This window comes from Oryza sativa, chromosome 2, assembly GCF_034140825.1.
Source record: "Oryza sativa Japonica Group chromosome 2, ASM3414082v1".
NCBI lineage: Eukaryota > Viridiplantae > Streptophyta > Magnoliopsida > Poales > Poaceae > Oryza > Oryza sativa.
Genome location: NC_089036.1, coordinates 10,016,070 through 10,042,727, shown reverse-complemented (window position 1 = coordinate 10,042,727; position 26,658 = coordinate 10,016,070). Strand labels below are relative to the sequence as shown.

Below are 26,658 nucleotides of genomic sequence, written 5' to 3'. Positions count from 1 at the left end.
GCGCGTCGCCCCGCGCGAAGGGGCGGGCGCCCGATTTGAGGCATTTCCGGGTTTAATTTGTCAAACACCGAAATATCTATCCAAGAAAATGGTTGCACCATCATCCATCGCAACATCCAACGGAGGCTAACTATATGGCCGAGATCGACCGGATCAATACTCGATCTGTTCGATCGAATTGGGTCACCATCTATCACTTGCTCTACCAACGCCGATTTTTACTGCATGATTCGACGCGAATAGACGCCGACGACTTCACGTAGACTTCAACAATAATCCAGATTATTTCAGAATCATCATCTATATATGTTGTAGTAACATTGCTCGATTAATCACCGAGCTAATTAAGCTGAGAGCCCGAGATCTTAATTAATTCCTAGAAGCTCCGGTGCATTGGCGCCATGATGATGATGTGCGCAGGTGGTGCGGCGGCGATCATCTTTCTGACGGCGCTGTCGTCGGCGGCGTCCGCGCTCGGTGTCGCCGCCGCCGCCGCCGCCGCCGCCTGCGTCCCGAGCGAGCGGGCGGCGCTTCTCGCCATCAAAGCTGGCTTCACCAGCGACCCCGACGGCCGCCTCGCGTCGTGGGGCGCCGCCGCCGACTGCTGCCGGTGGGACGGCGTCGTCTGCGACAACGCCACCGGCCACGTCACGGAGCTGAGGCTCCACAACGCGCGCGCCGACATCGACGGCGGCGCCGGCCTCGGCGGGGAGATCAGCCGTTCGCTGCTCGGCCTCCCGCGGCTCGCCTACCTCGACCTCAGCCAGAACAACCTCATCGGCGGCGACGGCGTGTCGCCGTCTCCTCTCCCGCGGTTCTTGGGCTCGCTCTGCGACCTCCGGTACCTCAACCTCTCCTTCACGGGGCTCGCCGGCGAGATACCGCCGCAGCTCGGCAACCTCACGAGGCTGCGGCAGCTCGACCTGAGCTCCAACGTCGGCGGGCTCTACTCCGGTGACATCTCGTGGCTGTCCGGCATGTCGTCGCTGGAGTACCTCGACATGAGCGTCGTCAACCTCAACGCCTCCGTCGGCTGGGCCGGCGTCGTCAGCAACCTCCCTTCCCTGCGAGTCCTCGCCTTGTCGGACTGCGGCCTGACGGCGGCGCCGTCGCCGCCAGCACGCGCGAACCTGACACGGCTGCAGAAGCTCGACCTGTCCACCAACGTCATCAACACGTCGTCGGCGAACTCGTGGTTCTGGGACGTGCCGACGCTGACGTACCTTGACCTGTCGGGAAACGCGCTGTCCGGTGTATTTCCTGACGCGCTCGGGAATATGACAAATCTCCGTGTGCTTAACCTTCAGGGAAATGACATGGTAGGCATGATCCCTGCAACCTTGCAGCGGCTGTGCGGCCTGCAGGTCGTCGACTTGACGGTGAACAGCGTCAATGGCGACATGGCGGAGTTCATGCGGCGGCTGCCGCGCTGCGTGTTCGGGAAGCTGCAGGTGCTGCAGCTGTCGGCGGTGAACATGTCTGGCCATCTACCCAAATGGATTGGGGAGATGTCTGAACTCACAATTCTTGATCTGTCTTTCAATAAGCTTTCAGGGGAGATACCGTTGGGGATTGGTAGTCTATCAAACCTGACAAGGTTGTTTCTGCATAACAATCTCCTGAATGGAAGCTTGTCTGAAGAGCATTTTGCTGATTTGGTGAGTCTGGAGTGGATAGATTTGTCTCTGAACAATCTGTCAATGGAGATCAAGCCAAGCTGGAAGCCTCCTTGCAAATTGGTCTATGCTTATTTTCCAGATGTTCAGATGGGTCCCCATTTCCCTGCATGGATCAAGCACCAGCCAAGCATCAAGTACCTTGATATCTCAAATGCAGGAATAGTGGATGAATTGCCACCATGGTTCTGGAAATCCTATTCAGATGCAGTCTACCTGAACATATCTGTAAATCAGATCAGTGGAGTGCTGCCACCTTCTCTGAAGTTCATGAGGTCTGCGCTCGCGATATATCTCGGATCGAACAACCTCACTGGCAGTGTGCCATTGTTGCCAGAGAAATTGCTTGTCCTGGATCTCTCCAGGAACTCCTTGTCAGGGCCATTTCCACAGGAATTTGGTGCCCCAGAGCTAGTTGAGCTAGATGTCTCCTCCAATATGATAAGTGGAATAGTGCCAGAGACTCTTTGCCGGTTTCCAAATTTGTTGCATCTGGATCTTTCAAATAACAATCTTACAGGACACCTCCCAAGGTGCAGGAACATATCATCAGATGGCCTTGGGCTCATCACTCTCATCTTGTACAGAAACAATTTTACCGGAGAATTTCCGGTGTTCTTGAAGCACTGCAAATCCATGACATTTCTTGATCTGGCTCAAAACATGTTTTCGGGGATCGTTCCTGAGTGGATTGGGAGGAAGTTGCCATCTTTGACACATCTGAGAATGAAATCAAACAGGTTCAGTGGTAGCATCCCAACTCAGCTAACAGAGCTTCCTGATCTGCAGTTCTTGGACCTTGCTGACAACAGGCTATCAGGCTCCATACCCCCTTCTCTAGCAAATATGACAGGAATGACACAGAATCACCTTCCTCTTGCTCTGAATCCTCTTACAGGCTACGGCGCATCAGGCAACGATCGGATCGTGGATAGTCTGCCAATGGTGACAAAGGGGCAAGATCGTAGCTACACCAGTGGAGTCATCTACATGGTGAGCCTTGATTTGTCTGACAATGTTCTTGATGGAAGTATCCCTGATGAGCTGTCATCTCTAACTGGGCTAGTCAACCTGAACCTGTCCATGAACCGTCTTACCGGGACAATTCCTCGGAAAATTGGAGCTTTACAAAAGCTGGAATCTCTCGACTTGTCGATTAACGTGCTTTCTGGTGAAATCCCTTCAAGTTTGTCAGATTTAACTTCATTGAGTCAACTGAACTTGTCCTACAATAATCTATCAGGAAGAATACCTTCAGGGAACCAGCTTCAGGCTCTTGCTAATCCAGCGTACATCTACATTGGCAATGCTGGACTTTGTGGCCCTCCTCTGCAAAAAAATTGTTCATCCGAAAAGAACAGAACTAGCCAGCCTGATCTTCACGAAGGCAAAGGTTTATCTGACACAATGTCGTTTTACCTTGGTCTTGCTTTGGGATTTGTTGTTGGGCTTTGGATGGTGTTCTGCAGCTTGCTGTTTGTGAAGACATGGAGGATTGTTTACTTTCAAGCTATCAACAAGGCATATGACACTCTGTATGTGTTTATCGGTGTCAGATGGGCAAAATTCAGGGTAGACAAAACAACTACTACATCCGTCCCAAAATAAGTGCAGCCGTGGATATCCGTGCCCAACGTTTGACCGTCCGTCTTATTTGAAAAATTTGTGAAAAAATTAAAAATATTTAATCACACATAAAGTACTATTCATATTTTATCATCTAATAGCAATAAAAATACTAATCATAAAAAAATTTCAAATAAGACGAACGGTTAAACGTTGAACGTGAATAGTGCAAAACTACACTTTAAGACGGAGGGAGTACAAGCTAGGTAGATCAGTCAAGAGACAATAATATAGGCCACAAATGAAAGTTTAACTGTGTTATCTCTCATGGTCTGTTTGTGTATTATTCATTGCTTTCTAACATTTGAATACATCAAACTTATCAGAGTGAGTGAGTGAGTGAGTAAAATGCTCTGACTTGGTTCCAAAATTCCATTTGTTCATAGTAGTAGATGGGCACACACATCACCACAACGAACACATTACATGATAGACTTTACACCTTACATTGATAATCAAAGCAAGACGTTCGAACTTGGGTGAGTCAGATTACTGCCTTCCCCCTTACGTTTTAAGTGAAATAAACTGGGAAGCTGAGATGACTATTCGGAGAGCATGCATATTATTTTACTACAAGTTAAAAAAACACTGTACCATATACATTTTAATGTAACACTGGAGTAAAAGGCTATCGGCCATAAAGTTACAGTTTTGTGGCATCCGAAGCCAACATTTATTACTCCGATTGCCATAGCAACCCAGTTCGGAAAACCGGAAAGGCCAAAATATCCAAAAGAGATTACATGGTGAACACTGCTCTGACCTCCTTTTTCAGGTCCCAGATATGAGGGTCAACTAGGGTGCCGATGCACATCAAGCAATTATTCTGCCATCAGCTGAAATAGCATCTCACATGCGTGACCTCGACGAAGCCTGCTGGGTTGCGTTTGGTGCGCTCTGCAGAGATTGTAACATGATTAATTATCGAACAAGCTGATAGAGCATCACAGAACACTAAAGCGAGAAGCACAATGAATGAGCGTATGAGCAGGTGCAGTAATAATATCAAAATCGAACTGTATGATCAGGGCCCATGGTCGTCCCACCATGTAACCAATTTTGAACCAAGGCGGTCAGTGCTGACACAGAGGCTTCGTTCGTTGCATGTACTAATAGGATTATTTATACTTTCTAGTGAGAACATCAAACTACTCAAATGTTTGTAATAATCATATGCACTCGATACACATGCAGATCTATAATATTTGCCTATAGCATACTAATTCATAATTGCAACCGCTATACTCAACATATACTAAAATTAGGAAGGCAAGGATCGGGTACTATCCATCAGAAACAGACTGCGTTGTGTCTTTGTGTGTGAGTGAGAGAGGAAGAGAGAGAGTACCAATGGTAGGCTTCTTTTAGCTCTATCTTCCAAATAGGATGATGGTTTGAAGAAATCGCCATAAATTTCAGTCCACTTGCTAAGCTTTGAATGTATATAAGGTGCTCCAATAGTGTCAGCCCAAAAGACAAGACCACCCCTTCATAAAAAACATCAAAGGTTAAACTAACACTCAGAATAACCACAACACTTTATGCGCGACAAAAAGAAAAAGGAAAGCAAAATATACATGTGAGGACTGACGGCTAACAGTATCATGGATTGACAAAATTATACAGCTTCACACGAATGCATAATAATATAAAACTTGAGAGTTGTTTGGTATTAGACAATGATGTAACAGAACTTAGCAATAAACACTCATTTGGAATACCTTATGGTGGAATTCCAAGTGCTAAAGTTAAACACCACGTTATAAAGCAACATAAATTTATTTTGATATATACGCCATGCAGCCCTACCCTACATAAGGATTAAATAAGGTTCATGTTTAGATATCAGAAGTGTTCTGATAAAATTTTAAGTCCATATGTTATATTTGTGCACAAACCAAACATGCATCTCAATCCAAGTATCTAAATATTGATACAACTAAGGCATACTTCAAGTGCATGCTAATTATTAGCATTTAGTTACATAAGACGATTATGCAAGTGAACGTAAATTGTCACCTGCTAATAACATACCACACAACTTAAGCTTAAGCAACAGTTGTTTACCTGAACTTGGGAAAACCCATCCCAAGGATAGAAGCAATATCAAGATCAGAAGCTCGGATCACAACATTTTCATCCATGACCCTGCATGCCTCATTAACAACTGGGAAGAAAATCATCTCCAATATATCTTGATCAGATAAAGTAACAGGCTGCAAGCAAGATAATGTCTCCATGTCAGAAATTTTTTCCATCACCAGCTGGGATAGCATGGGAATTTTTAAATGAAAAATCCATGACTCAGGCAGGGAAGGAGGGAAACCTTTCCACCAGGCATTGTCTTTGCACATCTTCTGTACTCGTCAATCACAACCTGAACACTTGGGTCAGGCTTCGGCTTCCCACCCTTCTCATAAAGGTAATAACCTTTACCATTGCTCTTTCCTATAAAATACAGGGAAATTTCACATCAATTTTTTGTTTGACTACTGTTTCTTGTCCAATCCATCCTATCTGCTACAACCAACAGCATCGCAGGAGCAAAAGCAGGCTAGGAAGCATACCCTGCCGTCCATTCTGTACCATCAAATCCACCAGATTAGAGTCCAGATTCCTTGTTCCAAAGGCAGCCGCATAGATATCCTTTACTGCCAATGCCACTCCATATCCAGCCAGATCTTGCAGTCTGCAGGAGTGCAGAGGGAAGAGGGGGATTTATTAGATATAAAAACCCTTGGGAATGATGATTACAGAAAAACAGGTCAATCAACAACGGACCAGCACTGCACTGTTCATTTAAATAATCTAGGTAAGGCACACAACAATATCTCACTGTTAATTGTTCATGCACAGAAGGTATGCAATTTGAGGTGATTAGATATTTATGCACAAAGGTATAAGTGACATGTTGCATTACAACAATTAAAGGAAATGTGACCTCCATTGAGTTATTGAGGAGGCATCCAATCACATTTCAAAAGATGTAGCTTACTAAAGCCCACAAAAATAAATTGAATTGGACTAAAAAAATGTTCACTATAAGCTATATACAAATAAATAAGGCATAAAACGCAAACCATGAATTTATTCAAACTACATATTTCCTATCTTATTTTGTCTATTTAAACAAATTTCAATACAAATACTAATATTTGTGATGATAATCTAGTGCGACATAAAGATGTATAAAAATAGAGTTGAACACTTACTGAAAAGGTCCCATTGGCATGCCAAAGCTGCTTATTACTCGATCAATTCTGAAAACGTCGATCCCAATACTAACTAGAAGATGAGAACCCTGTGTGTAAGGGAAAAATGTACGATTGACTGCGAAGCCTGTGCAGTTCCCAACCACAACAGGGACTTTCTTTATCATTTTCCCAACTGTGATGAGATCAAGAATAGCTTGCGGTGATGTCTTCTCCGTCCGGACAATTTCAAGCAAAGGCATAATATGGGCAGGGCTGGAAATAACATAACATGAGCAATTGAACATGGTGTCTCACAGTAAACAAGTACAGTGTGATTGTTTGATATAATGTCCAAACCAGAAAGGCTAAAGAGAACTTATTGTTATTTATAAATGCCTATATCCTGCTTCTCCGTACATTCTATGTGATGCTCATACATAAGTTACTACTGTACATATCCCAAATAAAAAGTTATTGCAAGTTTGCAAAAGCTACTAGCTTATGAAGTCATAGGCATCTGACTTAGAATTAACTTAAGCCATACTGATCTGCCGCTTGCCTTTCGGGGATACAATGATCAGTTTGACATGGTTAAAATGAACCAATTATTCATGCATTTCAAGGATTGACTTACCTATATTCTGTTATATCTACTGGGTTTCGCATGATATCATGATTAGCCATGCTTTTGCAGATAAAAGTGCCATAAACAACAATCAACAACTCAACACTGAATTTTCAGTGACCTTAGATAAACTATCGTGGGGAAAATTAAAAGTGAACATTCATCTCCCTATATCCTGCACCCCCCCCCCACCCCCCACCCCGCTCCAAAAACAAGAGTACGATAGAGAACTTTCACGCAGGGTTTGTAACTTTGTATGTCAACACTGAGGAGTTCCCACTGGATATTTCCTCCATTAACATATTCATCACATTCTCATTTCTTCTAAGAAAATAAGTTCCTACTCCATCGTAAATTATGAGTTTGATTGGAGAGAATGTTCGAGAACTTCACAGTTAGATGGGTTTCAGTAATCTACATGCATAGGTCATAAGTGTACTCAAATTGGCAACTTCGTATTGCTAATTGATAGGATCTGCTGCAATCAAAATCAATAAGAAAAGAAATAACAAACCTAAAGAAATGTGCCCCTATAATTCTATCTTGAGAATTTGTCTTCTCGCCCACAACATTCAAATCGATGGTAGATGTGTTTGTTGCAAGTATGCAGTGGGGTGGGCATACTTTCTCAAGGTCAGAAAATATTGATTGTTTCAAAGGAATCTTCTCTATGACAGCCTACAAGAAGAAAAAAAACGGTGTCATAAGAGACTAAACAAACAATTGTGTGCCATGAAAAATACAGTGTACATGAATTACAGAACTATAAAATGAGTTATCTAATAACAATGTTAATTATCATAAACACAATACATTGTCATGGTCATATGCTTCATCAACCAACAGAGGGACTTCCAATAACTACAGACGAAGTACTATGCCAAACTTGAACCATAAAACATATGAGGGATTACCTCGATGACCATATCAACATCCTTGAAATCAGAATAATCCAATGCACCCTTGAGAAGTGACATGGCCTTGTTCATCTTGTCCTTTGTCAATGAGCCCCTCTTGACTAGACCCTCAAGATTAGCTGTCAAATAATTGCTGCTACTTATCAGTAATATAACACTGAAAAAACAGATAAAGATAATCCTAAAGCACAAGCATAACAAAAAAAAAAGGTCAGCATTCAGTATAACTCTAAGGAAATCTCAAATAAATACTGAGGGCAAATAATATCCCAAGAAACACAGCAGTAATTTAACAAAAATGACCTGCTATCATCTTCTGTCCCCTTTGCAGGAATTGAGGATTTACTTCCTTAAGCACAACGGATGTATTGCTAACAAGAAGAGCTGTTGCAATTCCAGAGCCCATCAAACCACCACCAATAACAGCAACTTTTCTTATTTTCCTAGGTTTCAATTGAACATCAGTAACACCTGGCACCTACACACAATAAACTATAAGTCATAAAATGGCACCAAGAAATCCATAACAGAGAAAGGTAAAACAAATTTTGGCGTATTAAGTGTTGTGACTGCAGAAACTTGGGTTCCATGCGTTGTATATAGATTATTCCATCTACGAACCTACTTGCATAGCATCCATATAAATATCAAGGTAATGTGGTTTAAAATCTCATCTCCACAAACAAATAGTTGAAAAAACAGGATCGAGCTATGCATTAGATTTTTGTGATAGTGATACAGCTCAAGAATTTCGACATCCACATTTAGTCATTGGAGCTCTTTTTTCTTCACCTATTCCTTTAAATGTTTATGCTGACATGAGTACCAACATGGCAAAATCCACTCTAAGATCATATAGATCTACTAAAAAAACCCGACTGCAACAACTTCTGGAAGCAACCAAGTCCGCACAGTTTTATAGGTATAGGGTTTATACATAGTCAATTTCCTAGTTCAGAGGATCAAGTAAACTTTTGAAAAGTTTAGGATTGCAAAATGGATTTATTCCAATACAAGACCAGGTAATGTCATTCAAAAGAACAGGTGCTACAGTCTGTAACTAGACATTGGCAACATATCTAGAAGATCAAAAGAATTAGAAGTATTTGTAAGAAAGTTAATGATTTGATGCAAAATCAAAGACATCAGTGACAAATGATGAAGTGCATCATAAAAAGAAATGATATTGTATGCTCTAGAAGGTAACCTTTGTGGTTAAACGCTGGGCAAAGAAAGCATGTACAAGTGCCTTTGATGTTGGTGATAGCACCAACTCCTTGAAAACCTTGGCCTCCTGCATTTATTAAGGTATGTTCAGTAAATAAACACATCAGCTGTAGTTAATGGTGGAAGAAACAAAGAAGCATATAACTTGGTACATTTTACTGTACAGTTTTCAATGTCCTAAGAGCAATTTAAACATAAATGCCATTCTAATTTGTCAATCTAGAAAGATCAGATGAAAACCTACATTCTTCTAAAAATTTCACCCAATGGACCTGATTTTTCATAAAGATTTTAAACTTATCAAGAATAACGCATCTAACATCCAGTACATTCGCAGTACACACGATCTGATGAGGTCAAAAAGGTGCCCAGGTAGCTTTGTAGCTAAATGTAGTGCAAAATGGGCATACTTGCTGCATCGGTCTCATATTTAAGGAAGATAAATGGAGAACGCTGGAAGGTACAAACCTTCAGAACACCAGCATGGCCTCCACATAGTACACCTTCTTCCATAACATCTAGGCAGGCCTGGTGCTGTGGCAAGTTTGCTGCAACCTTCTTCGCTTGCTGTCTTGCACTATTTAATACAGAACGAGCTTCAGACAGTGAACCAAGCCTATCTGTTCTGGCAAGAGATCTTATCCAAGGTTTACGGTAATTAGCTATCTCCAGAGCCCAAAGGCGTGACATCTTTATCAACTCATCAGGGGAGCACAGGGCATCAACAAGACCACCTTCTTTCCCTTCCTTTGCTGTGATGAACTTTGATTGCTGTGAACAAAACATCATGAATCCCATGTTGAAAAATATGAAATTGTGTTCGACATGAATTATTACAACCATAACCCAAAAGTATGATAGTAAATCAGATAGAAGGTAGAGAGTACAAGGCATCAACCATTTAAAATGGAGAATGCTTTTTCAGTTTTTGATTTTGTTCCTCGGAAATGTTAAAACTGTATCAGCTGAATATAACTCATTTTGCCAAAGAAAAAATATTTGCAAAAACATGGCCAATTGTCTAGTTGGAACATTTTTTAGCTTTTGACCAAAAACTGTATTAGATAGAAAGAATGCTACTAGGAGAGTGTGACCAATTAATTAACTTAGGCAGATGATATATTAGACTCACCAGCATCATTTCTATTGCTTTGGGCAGACCTACAAGCCTTGGCAGACGCTGGGTTCCTTCATAATAAGCAAACTTAATCAGATCATGATATGAACTAATACAAAGCAAGGGATGTAGAATAGTGGAGCACTAGTTCAATCTGACATAGAAAGAAACACTAATACCTCCAAATCCAGGAATTATGCCCAGAGTCAACTCTGGTAGTCCAAGTTGAGCTTCAGGGGTAGATATCCGAGCATGGCAACCCTGAAGAATTTGTCATTTATGTAATAAACATAATTTAGATTAAACCCTTGAGCAAGGTTAGGGATCAACTGATAAATATTCTGCATAACAATTCACATACCATGGTCAACTCCAAACCGCCACCAAGAGCAAGGCCTTGAATGGCAGCAACTGAAGGCTTTTTGCCCGCTGCACATATAAATAGCTCTATAGTCAGATCCAGGCATAATAATCTTGGTAAGAACTAAACACATATACACAAAGGATGCCAGCGCTCATGTTGGTGATATAAGAGGGAGTGAGAAACTATGACAAAAATAGGAAGTAGAGATGGCCAACCTTCCATCAAATTCGACACAAGCTCAACAGATACATCAGGCATAAGAGATACATTTCCTGCAAGCCAATGTCATGTTTGTAATGAAAGTGAGCAATATGCTATAAGAAGCAAGCTCGGAGCAAAACATTAATCACATGTACATATGACAGGACCATTTACCAGTCTTGTGAACTTCTGTGAACACATTGATATCAAAGCCTCCACAAAATTTGCCTCCAGCACCTAGTAAGGATTGAACATAATTTAGGAGGAAAGCAACAGGTATGACAAACAAATAAAGTAGCAACTTTCACAAACTAAAATTTATTACAATCCCCTTTCTTACTCTTGCGTTCCTAAAATGCACAACGGCACATTTCAACCAAAAGTTTGGTGGGCATGTACAACTTGAATTCAGGACAAGCCATTCCCTACCCTTTAATAGCAAAGACCGTTTGAAGAAAAAAATATCTCCTAGGGGACCTGTACAGAACTAAGTGGGTTCCTTCTGATCTATAACTTGCCAAGGGTTATATATAACTTGCCATTGCTGCAGTTTCTACTTTGGTGAGGTTACCGGATTAGCATCCAACATTCATCATTTACAGTTCAGCAGCTCCACTAGAGTTCCAGACCACCAGGAAAGCAAATCTTGTACAGCTGGAGCAGCACACTCATTAACCCAGTTGACCAAGATCAGCTCAAATGATAGGATAGGGACTACTCCACAACCACTCAGAACAACAGACCAAAGATAGCTTGATCCAGTTAAACCATACACATCTAACAAAATCACGAGCAAGACAACAAAACAAATCGCCGCTCGTATTACGTCAACCCGTACACACAGCAATCGATCAGTAAAGTAAAAAAATCAGCAGAGATTCGACGACCGCCACACCAGAAAAATCAGATATTTCAGTTGTTGTATACAGGTGGTTAATTCTCTGATAAATTTTTCGCAGGAAGGTGGGTGGGGGTGAAACGATTAGCAGGAGGCCTCACCGGTGAGCACGATGGCCTTGACGTCGTCGCGATCCATCGCCTCCGCGTACTTCTCCTTCAATCCCTGGATGACTGCAGGGAGCAGCAAAAACCCCCAATCGGAGCACACGGAATCAGAAACAAAACGAGTAAACCAAAAAAAAAAAGAAGAAGAAATCGAAATTAAGAAACGAGGAGGCCTACTGATGGGATGCAGCGCATTGACGGGCGGGTTGCAGATGGTGACGACCGCGACGCCGTCGGCGCCCACCTCCATGGTGACGCGGATCGCCCCCGCCATGGATGACCTAGGGTTCTTCGTTCGTTCGATCTCGAGAGAGAGAGGGAGAGGGGGAGAAGAGGAGATGGATGGAAGGTGGAGGAAGTAATCTCTCGGAGTCGGGAGGGGGAGCGTGGGGAGGCAGGAGTTGGGGTATTTATCCGGGAGGCTCTGAAAGAGGAAGACGAAATAGGCTAGTTAGTAGTAGTAGAAGCGGCTGATTGGGAAGAAGTTGATGTCTCTGAGAGGAAGAGTCCAAATACCCAGTAGCAACTACTAGGACCACGTGTTATGTATTTTAAGCCCTAATCTTTTATTATTATTCACGTCATCAATGATGTTTATCACGATTTTCACTACTAATATTGTACTCATAATAATTAGGGGTAGTGACCAACTATCGTACCAATAAAACCGAGCCTTATCATTTATTATGCAGGTATAATATGTACTTATATCTTATAATATTTTGTCATCTTTTTTATTCGAATGTTTTTGTTGAAGTGTCATGATGAAACAAGTCCCTAATGTAAAAAAACATAGAAAATAATGTAGATCATTTTAACATATTGTTATCCTATATTACTATAAAATTGATGTTAACTAAATCTCACCATGTAAATGTGTCATATCATCACTCACTACAAATTATGTAAATATCAATATGTTAATATCATGCCAATATAACTTTTTTTTATTTTTAGAACTCAATATACAAACAATGTAAATCATTATCTCCACATTGTTTAAATATATGTATCTATCATTTCTATAATTTATAACGTTCGTTCATCTACATATCCCATAGTAAAAGCACGGGATATCAACTGGGGTGATGAAGTGTTTTGTTGTACTCCCTTGATCCCTTCAATCTTTTCTATGACGTTGGTTAGCTCAAACGAGCAATATATAAGGAAATGAAGGCGTATTTTGTTTATTTAGTTGATCGTGAAGACTGTTAGCTAAAAACGGTATTTAATCAAGCCAATCCGACCTAGCTAATCACCCGAATAATGCATGTGACTCTCCCTATCCAACCAAAATGGCCTTTAACCATCGGAGAAACATTTAGGAAGATTAAAAAAATGACCCTATTGCCAACTCTCCTCATATGCTTAGCGTATGCAATGACGCAAGACGCGCGTAATTAGACACCACCCTTCAATTCTCACTATTTAACCAGGTACAGCAAAGAAAAAACTTTTTAACTCCAGCATCACAGTACCCATTTTTTTTCTCCTCGATTTAACACAATATATGCATAGTACTGTTCCGGAAAAGACGACTTTTGCTCCATACGGCAATAATTCAACGGAATTGTGGAAAAAATACAGAGAATTTCTTTTTTAAAAAAAGAAAAAAAAATACTAGCAGGTACTTCCTCCGTTCTATAAAAAAACAAAGTAAGTATTGGATGCGACACATCATAATACTATTAATTTGGATCTATCTCTGTTCAGATTTATTGTACTAGAATATATAACATTTATTCTATATTCGTTTTTCGTGGGACAGAGACACTATGTGCGGTCAGACAGTCAGACTACCACGCAAGCAAAAGCAAGTAACAAAAACGATAAGATGAGATGAGAAGCGAGAGCTCCCGTGTTTTGTTTCGTCCGGAAACTCGAACGAGCCGTCACAGGCACGCTTCCTCCAATGCGATCTCTTCTACTACTACGACCTATCCCCCGCCGTCCAAAGTGGATCGGACGGCCCATGTTCGACGCAGGCCGAGCCAAATACGTACCACGCGGTGGTGTTGCGTACGGGGCACCGCTATATATGTCTCCTCGTATACGTCGTGGCGGTAGCGGTGCAGCCCTGGCCGTCGGATCGGAGCCCCCGGACGGCCGCGATTTTATCGACATAGGTACATAAATGAACATGAAATATCTTGGTTGTCGGATGAGTATATTTGATTAGGAGTGTGACGTGGACTGGTTGTGTTGCTGAACCGTCGGAAGTCTCAATCCACGAAGATGACATTTTTCGTGTCTTTCTGACAGCAACCTTGAGGGGATCACTTGTACAAATTTTCTTCCAAAAAATTATAATTATAGTATAATCATGATATAATTATATTGTACGTAACTTTTAAAAATCTCTCCGTAAAACGCTATTTCCGTGAAAACGAATCCTCTCACATGTGTGCGCGTTGTGACTTTTTTCTTTCTTCACTTGCAAAAAATTTTGAAACAAATATAATATTTCAAAATTATGTGAAAGTTACGTACAAGTTACATATAAGTTATAGTGTAATTATATCACGATTGTATTGTAATTATATATGTCAAATTTTTAAGAGAAAATTTATCGCTATATATATAGCAAAATTGTATGTTAATCATGTCTACAATTACCGAATTAAAAACAGCCAGGCTAGTCCTATAAGATACACAAACAAATCGCTTTCCAGTCATATAATCAGTCAGGAATACAATATGCTCAACCCGACAAGCCAATTAAGCGATCCAACTCCTACCGTACCCTACATAAGGGGGGTGTTTAGATGAGAGGCGTAAAGTTTTAGTGTGTCACATCGAATATTATATAGGGTATCGTATGAGGTATTTTTTATAATGGATTAAACCGGCCTCTACACCCAAAAAAGGATGTATTTGGGCACTAATAAAAAAACTAATTACATAATCTGTCGGTAATCCGCGAGACGAATTTATTAAGCTTAATTAATTCGTCATTAGCAAATATTTACTGTAGCAACATATTGTCAAATCATTGAGCAATTAGGCTTAAAAGATTCGTCTAGCAAATTAGTCGCAATATGTATAATTAGTTTTTTTTTGTCTATATTTAATACTTTATGCAAATATTAAACGTTCGATGTGACAGGATAAAAAATTTTAAGGTGGAATCTAAATAGGGCGGAAAATGGTTCGACTTCGGGGTTCAGACCTGTCCATGAACTGCCTGAGTGACAGACTCACAGATGTTGAACACAACAGGAACTTCTGACAAGATGTTAATTTCTCGTCACACCCTAATTTGTGTGCTTGACTACAAATCTACAATAAAGACTGTTTTTTTTCTAATCTAAAGACTGCACGTTTTTGTGACAAACATGCTGGGTCCAAAAAAAAAAAAGAAGATTAGAAAAGAACATCATAGCAACTTCCTTCAAAAAAGGACGAGACGAGACCAACAAGCAAGTCGAGTCTTCGTCAAGTCTGAGGAATTCATATGGGAAGTTGTCATAAAACCCCAGAGAAGTTGTCATGAAACCCCGGCGAAACCACGCACTCCGCCCACATGTGTGCTTTCAGATCATCACATGGCGCACGCCATGGTCCAGGCAGTCATGTTGAGGGCTTTCAGATTCCAAAAGTTTTCAGACTCCATCTGAGAAATTCAGTGTGAAATCCGTCCACTGACTAGCATATTTCCAACATTTGAGTTATTTTAACTTTACCAAGGGAAAACAGCCGTCCAAAAGGGTCAATTTGCGATTCAACATTCCAAAAAGCATTCCAATTTCAACACCTGCAATAATACGGTCCATTTGGATGTACCACAGCACTGAACTCACATTTCCAGTAGCTGTGTCCAGTGCATCTGAGCTTCCTCTCGGTGAGGTCAAGCCATGATTTACTACGGGTAATGTGAACGAAATAAACATGCACGGCAGGAATTCTTGTAGAGTTTTACAGATCAACAGATAGGGTAGTGCTAACAAGTTAAACAATTATTGTTGGAACATATCATTGTTTGCATCATATCCAGCGCGTTGCCTTCGAGCAATCAGGTTTTTCTCAAACTCCTTCAGGTAATCTAGGAGCAACACACAAGTGAAGAGAAGGAATCCACCGAAGTAGTTGCTGCCACCTCCACCACCTCCGCCGCCACCACCACCTTTGCCGAAACGGAATGGAGGAAAACCACCGCTCCCATCATCCAATTTTGGCCCCTGAGTTTTTCCTGAAAGTCACAGGACAGAAAGTGAAATTAAGCGATTGCGTTCCTGCCACCTATAGAATAAAATTCAATTAGAGGCAGATCTACCTTTGGGGTCAGATCGTTTGACGGTTGCAGTTGAAGATTTCCGCTGAGCACTTTGGGTCTGAGTGGCATTGCATCTTACGCTCTGTTGTCAATAGCGTTCGCACAAAAAAGCAGTCAATGAGAAGATCTGACAGTGAAGTATGCAGATAAGCAAGCTAGCATTTTCCCTTTCATCAGTTTTGAAGTTCAGTAACTGGAGGTAAAGCATCATGAATAATTCAGAACATATATTAATCATTGAGATTGACCATGTACCAGGGATAATATTGCTTCTTTTAGTACTACTATTAAGAAAAAACTGCATCTATACCACCAGAGTTTCAGTGATCCCAATAAATAACATCAGAACATTACATCCCCTGTCATGCTTTGTTCCTATTTCGGTTTTGACCCCTTTTTTTTACCACGCAGAATGACTGCAATACCCACTGCTTGCTGTCTTCATCATGGAGGTGACACTACTTGGCTTGGCTGCTCAATCTACCGTGCTAAGAGGGAAGCAAGAAACCAGGAAAAGCATGTTCTTATGATCTTGATCTCATTAGGCTCCACCTAGGACCTGTGTCAACATCTGAGGCCACCTGGCAGTGCAGTCCTCAGCCTGGTTGTATGCATCCACAGCCAATGCTCTCAGCCCAGCCACACTGCTCACACTGACCCTCATGGTGAGGCCGCTCAGAGGTGGGGGTCTCGGCCAGGCTGCAGACGCTCTGATGCCTTGACCGCCCACGTCTCTTTGCTCCATTAACTTGTTGCCCACCTCCAGCGACACTAATGATGCCGCCGGCCACTACTACTGGCTGCTGGAGAGATGTGAGATTTGGTAGTGCAACAATTTAATATTCACGTAAGGACAAAATCAATAAATCACCCTTATCTAACACCGTTGCCTTCAAATGTAACAGAAGAGGTATTTCGAATTTTTAGACCAACTTGCTGGTATATATTAGAGGTGAAATACTGAAATGTTTTGTTGATACCATCAAAATTGTAGTGGTACTGATGCAGTTTTATCTACTAATTAACAATTCAAAGCACCTTATCTTTAAATGTATGCAGCATGCACATGCCATGGCCCATGAGATATGCACCTATTGAGCACTACGATTAGTACTAGCTAGGAAGGGTATAACCAATAAACCAATCAAGTATGGTAAAATCCTTATCTACTGTATTTTGAACTAAACCATTTTAACATGAATATTTCATAGTTCATACTCCTCAGTCCCAAAATATAGCAACTAGGACAGAATTGGACATATCCTAGTACTACGAATTTGGACAGGGGTGTCCAATCTGGTCCTAAGTTGTCATATTTTGGGTCGGAGGGAGTAACAGTAACTCCTAATTCAATTTTTCTATAGAATCTATATATAATCATATATAATAAAAAGAGGGTGATACATGCCAATTTGGTTATTGATCAAATGCCTTATTGTCATGAACTCACAATAAGCTAACCAAACAGAAAATAGTAAATTTGTTTGCAGGAATTGAACACTTAATTTTGTTTATAGGAAGATTGAGGTAGATATGAATCTATGATATATTCCAACTTACTCTTAATACTGCTTTAGCAGACACTTCCCTTTTAAATGAGATGCAGCTAGCTTGAGATGTCTGAAATTGTGAACCTGCCCAGAGAAGGTATAATGAAAAATTAGTACATAATGAAACATTGTTTGGCAAAAGAGGATCAACAAGATCACAAGGTGCCTGATCAGGAGACTAAGGGCCTGTTTGGTACAGCTCCAACTCCTAAATATTACTCCAGGAGTTGAGTCTAGAGTGGAGTTGTGGAGCTGCCTAAACCCAGCTCCACAACTCTAGTACATTTTGTGAGAGAGCTCCACCCAACTCCACTCCCAGTATTAGTGGAGCTGAAACTGTTTGGCTGAGCTCCAGCTCCAGGAGGGGTGGAGCTGGAGCTAGAGCTGTGCCAAACAGGCCCTAATGATGTGATTTCGACCCATAATTCCCAAACCACGTGTTATGTGAACTTATGATTTGGAAAATGAAACAGTTTACCAATTTCCCTAAAGAACCCTCTTAACATAAACTCAAGGGTGCTCTAAAAAAAAGGAGCAAAAGGATCAGGCAGACAGGTTTCGGGCTACTTGTCATATTTGTATACTATATTGCATAGTCCAAATGGATGCTTACATACCTACATTTTCTTAGTGCACTATTAGGACATCAAAATTGAGAGCAAGTCAACAAACACAGATGAATTTAAGAAGTAATGAGGTATTACATATTCTCAATCCGTGGAATTTTTTTAACTGTCACGATGCAAAGAGAAGAGGGCCAAAGACACTTAACAACGAGTAAGGGAGAGACAAACATTGTGAAATCATGAAACAATGTTGAGGACAGCAATTCATGAATTACTCTATAAAGCAAACAAATATAAATGTTAAAGCCAATTATTTACCTCCAAATCTCCTGGTTGATGCATGAGTGGTTACAGCCCCTGGCAGTGAGCACGTGACAAGTGTTGACATGGAGGACACTTTTAAGATCTACAATCAAGCAACATAACATTGTCACATATGAAAAGAAATGAAATGCCATGCCAAATGATTGCAAAATGAAATAACTATTTACTACAGAGTGCATAAATACATGGCATCTCAAACCTGATTTGACTGCTTGAGAAACAACACAGTATGCTCAGGGATAATGTTATCATGCATATAAAAATAATACTTCCTCCGTTTCATATTATAAGACTTTCTAGCATTACCCACATTCATATAGATGTTAATGAATCTAGACACATCATTAACATCTATATGAACGTGGGTAATGCTGGAAAGTCTTATAATATGGAACGGAGGGATTAAGTCACAACACAGGTTTGAAAAGTATGATACTTGTCATACAACTCCGATATCACCATAGTGCTTTTAAAAGTGTAGTCGAGATCCCACCCCATATGCTCAACACCTCAATCGTCCCGACACCCATTAGTTTTAAACAATTGGGCAGCTAACAATCATCAAGATGATGGATTTTATCCAACAGATAGTGTTACCCCCATAAGTAAAAAACAAAAAAAAATCTATAACAGTAACCATGATCCCCAATTTTTAACAATGCTAACCACTGCCGTCAACACGATCCTGTTTTTGCAGGGTTCTACAGGGAGCACGGTTCAGGAAAATTTCCCAATAACCAAAAAAAAATGATCATGAAGGGGATTAGCATGATCTTTGTACAGGTTACCTCCCAAAAACAAAGAACCGCTGCGGCAGATTAAACCCTATTCTCCAAACTAAAATCACAAATTATTCCCCCCCCCCCCAACTAAGTATCGAAACCACGTCTTTATCAAACTCTCCAACAGGCAGGATGACATGCCCACGGGATGAAATCATGAAATCTCTAATAACCCTTGACCCCCTCACTCACCTAGGAACCAACCAACCACGCGACGATTCGGCGGCCACCTTTCCGCGCCTCGCCCCCCACAAGATCGCGTTGGGGATCGGATCGGCCGGCCTGGGGTGGCGCGAGGGTGGATCCTGCTGCTGAGGGCGCCGCCGCCGCCTGGGAGGAAAGGGAGGAGAGGAGGAAGGCGATGGGAGAGAGGAGGAAAGCCTCGTCGTAGGCGGCGGCGAAGGAGGAGGCGTGCCGTGCGTCTCGCGGGGAAGAAGAAGAAGGGGAAAAATTATGCAGTCCTTCACCGATCTGTGGGACCCCTCTCCTCTGGCGGACACGTGGCGGAACTAGAGAGAATTCAATATTCAATCCTACTGTAATGGTGAAACAAAATGGTGAAACGGGATGAGGTTTTTCAGATATACTGGGAACGAGAAAAAAACAATTATATAATAAATAACATAAAAATCCATATTGTTCCATAAACGATTGGCTGCGTTCTAGAAAATATTCCTCGTTTTTCATATACACGAAACGGTTAAACGGTGTGTTTTTATTAAAAAAAGTCTATAAAAAAATTGATTAAAAAATTATACTAATCTGTTTTCCAACTGACAACCTCAATATTTTTTTTCTCCTTCTCATATATACCCTTAATACTACTACGTCCGTTCCAAATTAGTAGTCGCTTTGACCTTTTTTTAAACATTTGACCATTCGTTTTATTTTAAAAATTTTTGCAAATATAAAAGGATAAGTCATACTTACTTTTGATAATAAAGTAAATCACAAACAAAATAAATAATAATTCCATATTTTTTTTAATAAGACGAATGATCAAAAGTTATAGACAAAAACTCAAAGAGACAAGTATTTTGAGACGGAGGTAGTACTACATAGATAAGTCCTCCCAACTAGGGGTGCAGGTGGGTTTGTCCGCGAACCCGCTTATAGGCAAAATTAGTACATAACCCATAGGTTTGACCAGCGGGTTACCTATTAATTTGATCTATAAATAGATTTATGGATCGACCCACTTACATATCTAGATACAGCAAACCAGACCACGACGCGAAAACCCATGAATTATCATTTATTTGACCTATGAGTGAACTTGCTGGTCGGCCCGCTTGCATCCCTACTCCCAACATGTAAACGTGAGGGTAAAAAGTCACGCCAGGAAAAAAAAGGGAAATGCAGAGAGTTCCGAACTCCTTAGGGGCTGTTTGGATCGGAGACTAAAATTTTAAGTCCATGTCACATCGGATGTTTGGATACTAATTAGAAGTATTAAATATAGACTAATGATAAAAACCCATTCCATAACTCTGGACTAATTCACGAGAATCTAATGTGCCTAATTAATCCATAATTAGCCACTGTAATGCTACAATAAACATGTGCTAATTATGAATTAATTAGGTTTAAAAAATTTGTCTTGCGAATTAGTTTATACAGTTAGTTTTATAATTAATTTATAATACTCTAAATTAGCGTCCAAATATTCGATGGATCCAAACACCACCTTAATGAATCACAATGAGAAAAATAGTATAAGTAGATCGAAAGAAGAAAATGAAGAAGAATAGAAACGGCTAGATCCGGGCGGCCTGTTTGGAGGTTGGGGGCGAGTGGATCTAATAAGGCGACGAAGCTCTGGGACTCATCTCCAGGCTCCAGCTATATAGGTCTTCGGGGGCGAGAACGGCACTCATCTCCCGGAAGCTACTGCCGCACAAGCACAGCCTACTCGCCCGCCCGCCGGAGCATGCGGAAGGATGTTGACGACCGGCTGCGTTGGTTCGAGAATGAGCACGCATCAAAACTAGCCAAATACTCCCTCTCCAAAATAAGTGCAGCCTTGAGTTTCCGTGTATAAATTTGACCGTCCGTCTTATTTGAATTTTTTTTTATGATTACTCCCTCCGGTCTTGAATTTGTTATGTTTTGGAGCTGGGTTGTTTCGCTTCAAAAGCTTGACGTTTTGGCCTCCCCACGCTCACTTTAGACTAGTATACCCCTACGCATGCTTACAAACCGCATTAATAGATGTTGATGCATTGTAATTAATATGGGTAAAACAAAAAATAAATACCTTAATTAATCACTTATTTGTATCTGAAATCATGTCCAAAACATCAACAAATAGAGTACCGAGGGAGTAGTATTTTTATTGTTATTATATTATAAAACATGAATAGTACTTGATGTGTGACTTATGTTTTTTAGATTTTTCAAAAATAATTCAAATAAGACGAACGGTCAAAGTTCGACACGGAACTCATGGCTGCGCTTATTTTGGGACGGAGGTAGTATTAGGTTTTTTAGGATGGAACCAACCAACCTAAATTAATATCCTAAATTAAACTCATGGCTACCCAATATTTTTCACCCTGTCACATCAAACGTTAGAACACCTGTATGAAAGTATTAAATATAGGCTAAAAAATAACTAATTGCACAGATGGCGACTAATTTGCGAGGCGAATTTTTTAAGCCTAATTGCTCCATGATTTAACAATGTGGTGCTACAATAAACATTTGCTAATGACGGATTAACTATGCTTAATAAATTCATCTCACTATTTACTGACGGATTTTGTAATTAGTTTTTTATTAATACCTGAATACCCCCATGCGACACCCTATATAATCTAATGTGACACACTAAAACTTTACACCCTTAGATCTAAATACCCCTTAATTATTCTTCTAGTATGTGTATTCATAGCGATAAGCGTGCACGTGTTATGAGCGTCTACGTTTGTATTGTGGTACTAAAAAAATCATAATACTAACATGTTATGTACGGGAAACTCTCACCAATAATTTTCTAGTGTGTCCATAACGCACTAATTTTCTAACCTTAAATCATCCTGGCCGTTCTCACCGTGGGACGGCTTGAGCCCACAATGCAGTTGTCCTCGGCGGCCACCACTTACCTATCTTCGACAAGCAGTGCTATTTACACTGGGACCAAACTGTATATGTAATTTTAATATAATTATAAATTTTGATGTCATATTTACTTTATGAAAAAAAAATCCCGATGCTACAAAATATTTCTGTCTTAAAAACTTTGCACAAATCTTTTAAAAGCTACTGTTCCATCCATCCAAAATATTTAAAGCTAAACATTTTTAACTTTAATTGCTAAAAATGAAAAAAAATAAAATATATCAATAACAATAAGAATAATATCACAATTTCATTAGATTTATTATTTAACAAACTACTCTACCTGTCCCAAAATATAATATTTAAAATCTAGACAGGAATGTCAAGATTCGTAACACTAGCATATATTATCCAATTCTAAATTATTATATTTTAGTACGGAGATAGTATCATAAATTCATAATAGCTCTTTGTATTTATAGCAATTTATTTTTATAAATATTATTCGTTAAAATAACATCTCAAAGATCCTGCTAAAATAAAAAAAAATCTTATATTTTAGGATGAAGTGATAGCAGAAAATTTAAAATTTTAAACGATCAATTAATTTAAGGGAAATGGTAGTATAATTTGGAAAAATAATTTGTAAGTATAATTTGGAAACGGAGGCAAAGGGTGGACGGCTAAACCCCCAAACCCCCGAACAGCCAAACCCTTCCCCACCTTGTAACCCTCGTCCAACCTTGGTGAGAAAAAAAATGGCGGTCTCAGCCGTCGCCGCCCGATCTAGGGCCATAGCCCGCGCCGCCTCCTCCTCCCTCCTCGCCCGCGGCCTCCTCCCCACCTCCCGCCGCGCCACCTGCATCAACAGGTACCGCACGCGCGCCAACCCTCGCCGCGCTCTGAACCAATCCCCCTTTTTTCCTCACGCTGTTAGTGTTACCTGCTGCGCCTCGGGTGGGTTTCGCAGGTTGCCTTTGGTGTCCGGGGGCCTCCTCTCCACGCTGCCGCTCCACAGCGCCGTCGCGTCGGCGCGGTTACGGTCCGCGATCGCGCCCGAGTCACAGAGCTGGGGTTTAGTCCCCCAAGGTGAGGTTCTTGGTCACTGCACGTTCTAAGTGCATTAGTGTACTTTGGGCCCCTGATTTCACCATGTTTACTTCATCCAGGAACGGAATCGGTTATGGTTTGTAACTTTCCAGTTTAGTTTATTGTAATTGATGATGTTAGATGAACGTAAATGACGATTTTTTTTGTTATAAAAAATTGACCAAAATAGGCATCAGTTTTGTTGCGATTTGTTGGAAATCTCGGTCTCTTTATTCTCATGGGAGGCAGCTTGTACATCTTATAATTGCATTGTGTTTTTAGTACTCGGAAATGATATGAGCTTGTGGTTTGAAAGAAAGTCTATTGAGATTGGTCACTAGACCCGAAGCACATTGTGGTGTTATCAGGTTGCTGCTAGGGGAACTTCTATGGTTGCTCATCTGTTTGTGACCAAGGTTATTTGTACTCGATATTGTTTTGCATCCATACACAATAGGGAGCTTTATGGGCATATTGACTTTTTATGCTTTTCATATGTACTACCTCCATCCCAACTTATATGTACTACCTCCATCCTAACTTGTCCAGCTGCATAGCCAGAAATAAAGTATTTTTGATATTTTTGGGATGTAGGTAGTATGTTTTATACACTAAGCTTGGGTTGACTAGTCCAAATTCCTAAATGGCAATGACTTGAGGGTTTTGCTTAACCCCAAAGGATTCATAGTATCGTAGATGGATATTAAGTTGCAAGTTATAGATCCATTGATTGCCGAGTATATAAGCACAGTATAATAGCTTTACTGATTGGTGATTTGGTGCACGTGGGGCTTTACACATCATGGAAGTTGATGCCGTCCAGTATGTGGCTCATGCATCCAACTGATTTTTTAGAGGAAGTCACTTTGTTGCAACACTGGTGTTAATGCTGCAAGCAGGGTGCTTTCCTAACCATTCATAAGAAGATAAAGCACTTCTGATAAATCACAAGACATAGATGTAAAAACTAGTTTCATTGCTCACATATTTGGATGTCCTATGTTTATTGATAGTTATGAGTGTATACTGGTTGTTATGTTATCCCAGGTCAGGTCAACAAAATCGGTCTGTTTGCTTTTGGACAGCATTTGCTTTCCCTTGCAGGTTTGCACAAACAATAATGTGTGACACTCCCTCCTCTTCTTTTGCAGGGAACTCCATGCCTTTATGAGAGCAAAGCTTACCTTTTCCGTTGTAACTGCCTAAACAAATTGTGAATGCTTTGAATTTTCATAATGTTCATTTCGCTATCAGAACTATGAATGAGCTTACGAGAACTTATTTTTCTGTGGTAAGAATGGTTTGGTGGGTAAAAGTTTGGTTGTTTTCTGCTATACTAGCTATTTTTCTGTGATAAGAATGCTTATTTGACTTGGCTGATTTGGAATTTTGGATACATTTGTTACCAAGTGAACATATTTCTCCATCTATTGGCTCTACTTCCTGAGGTGCAGTTTCTGGTGCAATGTTCTCAATCGATCATATGGCGGCAGTTCAGTATCATTATTTCTTTTTCAGCGGCAACAATTATTGAGGCGATTAATGGGGCATCCGATTCTTGTGATCTGTCATCTTACTGTTTGGGTTGGTAATGGATTCTGATCATGAGACTGATGGATTCATGGTTTTGTTCTGTGAACTTGAGTTTCCTGAAACTATCAATTTTATTTTCTTTAGTCTTCTGGCTTGTTCTGCTCTATATTTGCATGCGAGCTAAGTGTATAATCTTGTCTAGCAGTTGTTCTATTTCCCTAGAGGGAATGGTGTACATGTCTAGAAAATAGCAATATGACAAGTTTACAACTACTTGAGTTGAGATTTTTACAACGATAATATGTGGGTTTCAAATTTTCAACTATATAGTGTATGTTCATTGGTGGTGAATTATATTTTGAAGATTTTGGTTGTTCAAAACAATATAGTAGATGACCAAATTGAGTAACAAGAAAATGTAGCCCTTTTTGGGGAGCTTCTATTGACTGCAACTTCTTCTAAAATCTTTTCCTCTGGAAATCTAGCTTTTTTAGATTATCATTAGCTGCTTCTTATAATATCGAGCTCCCCAAACATGCCCTGTATCACATGAGATGGCTGTTGCGCGAACGTTCGCGGGAAGGAGTTTGCACGAATGGACACGTGGGCTGGGCTCATTCTAGAAGAGTGCATGCAAGTCTATCTGATCTGAAAAAGTATGATGTATACATGTTCCTTTCTTTCAAGCTGGAAAAACATGCATGTTTAAGTATATAAAATAATTTTGCATGCGCATGTAGTCATAATTATAATTTCTACTTATTGAGTGATTTTATCATATAATAAAATGGTGCATTTTGTGTATAATTTTTAAAGTCCTATATTAACAAATATTTAATTGTTGTAGAAAGTTTCCTAATAGAATATTTTTCATGTATAAAGTTTATGAATATAAACATTTTCCGTAGAAAGTTTGTGAATGGATTTTTTTTAATCTTACATTTTTTATTTTTTTAATCCCATGAGTTGATTTTTTTTAATTACCGAAGAAAGTTTCCTAATAGAATTTTTTTGCCATGTAAAGTTTATGAATATAAAGAATTATTTTTGTACAAAGTTTATAAGCAGAGATTATTTTAAAAACTTTTGAATAGGCTTTAATCTGAATGGCATGTTTAAAATTTAGGATATAAATTATTGAATATAATGTGTTGCTATTAAATACTGAAAAAAATTACCACGCTAATTATGCTGGGCTTTCTACTTTTGTATGCATATGGAGCTGAAATTTCTTAATAACACCTACGTATGCTAATTTCACGGTACTAACTGATGAGTGTTAATTACACGCTAATTAGGTGACGGGATCCGTCGGATCGGAGACATTCGTGACAGGCGAATGCTTGCGAGCTAGACTCACCCCTCCTATTAAGTATCAACTTAGGCTGTGTTTAGTTCCTTTTAAAGTTAAAAGTTTATGTTGAAATTGGTACGATATAACTGAAAAGTTGTGTGTGTATGATATGTTGATGTGATGAAAAAAAGTTAGAAGTTTAGATCTAAACACAGCCTTATACATACTCCCAATT

At 40.2% G+C, this 26,658-nt stretch overlaps 4 protein-coding genes across 4 annotated transcripts; 2 read left to right on the top strand and 2 right to left on the bottom strand.

The window, feature by feature from the left end:
- The first annotated feature begins 204 nt into the window (after positions 1–204).
- LOC9268112 (receptor-like protein EIX2) lies at positions 205–3,663 on the top strand. Its single transcript, XM_015770137.3, has one exon. It carries the CDS (start codon positions 402–404, stop codon positions 3,282–3,284), a length of 2,883 nt encoding a protein of 960 aa, XP_015625623.1. The 5' UTR covers positions 205–401; the 3' UTR covers positions 3,285–3,663.
- On the bottom strand, positions 3,644–12,408 carry LOC4328997 (peroxisomal fatty acid beta-oxidation multifunctional protein-like). Its single transcript, NM_001416504.1, has 18 exons — positions 12,130–12,408; positions 11,947–12,018; positions 11,122–11,184; positions 10,962–11,018; positions 10,744–10,811; positions 10,562–10,643; positions 10,398–10,453; positions 9,734–10,036; positions 9,246–9,332; positions 8,342–8,516; positions 8,036–8,157; positions 7,636–7,799; positions 6,515–6,769; positions 5,870–5,991; positions 5,629–5,750; positions 5,370–5,518; positions 4,651–4,789; positions 3,644–4,199 (listed from the first exon to the last, which is right to left on the bottom strand). Exons 1-18 carry the CDS (start codon positions 12,224–12,226, stop codon positions 4,152–4,154), a joined length of 2,181 nt encoding a protein of 726 aa, NP_001403433.1. The 5' UTR covers positions 12,227–12,408; the 3' UTR covers positions 3,644–4,151.
- Positions 12,409–15,655: 3,247 nt separating this feature from the next.
- LOC4328996 (RNA-binding protein Raly) lies at positions 15,656–19,909 on the bottom strand. The gene is made up of 5 exons (NM_001416503.1): positions 19,640–19,909; positions 18,660–18,747; positions 17,786–17,859; positions 16,226–16,307; positions 15,656–16,141 (listed from the first exon to the last, which is right to left on the bottom strand). Exons 2-5 carry the CDS (start codon positions 18,727–18,729, stop codon positions 15,909–15,911), a joined length of 459 nt encoding a protein of 152 aa, NP_001403432.1. The 5' UTR covers positions 18,730–18,747; positions 19,640–19,909; the 3' UTR covers positions 15,656–15,908.
- Positions 19,910–23,208: 3,299 nt separating this feature from the next.
- Positions 23,209–24,855, top strand: LOC4328995 (uncharacterized). Its single transcript, XM_015768766.3, has 3 exons — positions 23,209–23,378; positions 23,478–23,596; positions 24,748–24,855. The coding sequence occupies exons 1-3, from the start codon at positions 23,266–23,268 to the stop codon at positions 24,765–24,767; spliced, it is 252 nt and encodes an 83-aa protein (XP_015624252.1). The 5' UTR covers positions 23,209–23,265; the 3' UTR covers positions 24,768–24,855.
- The last annotated feature ends 1,803 nt before the right edge of the window (positions 24,856–26,658 follow it).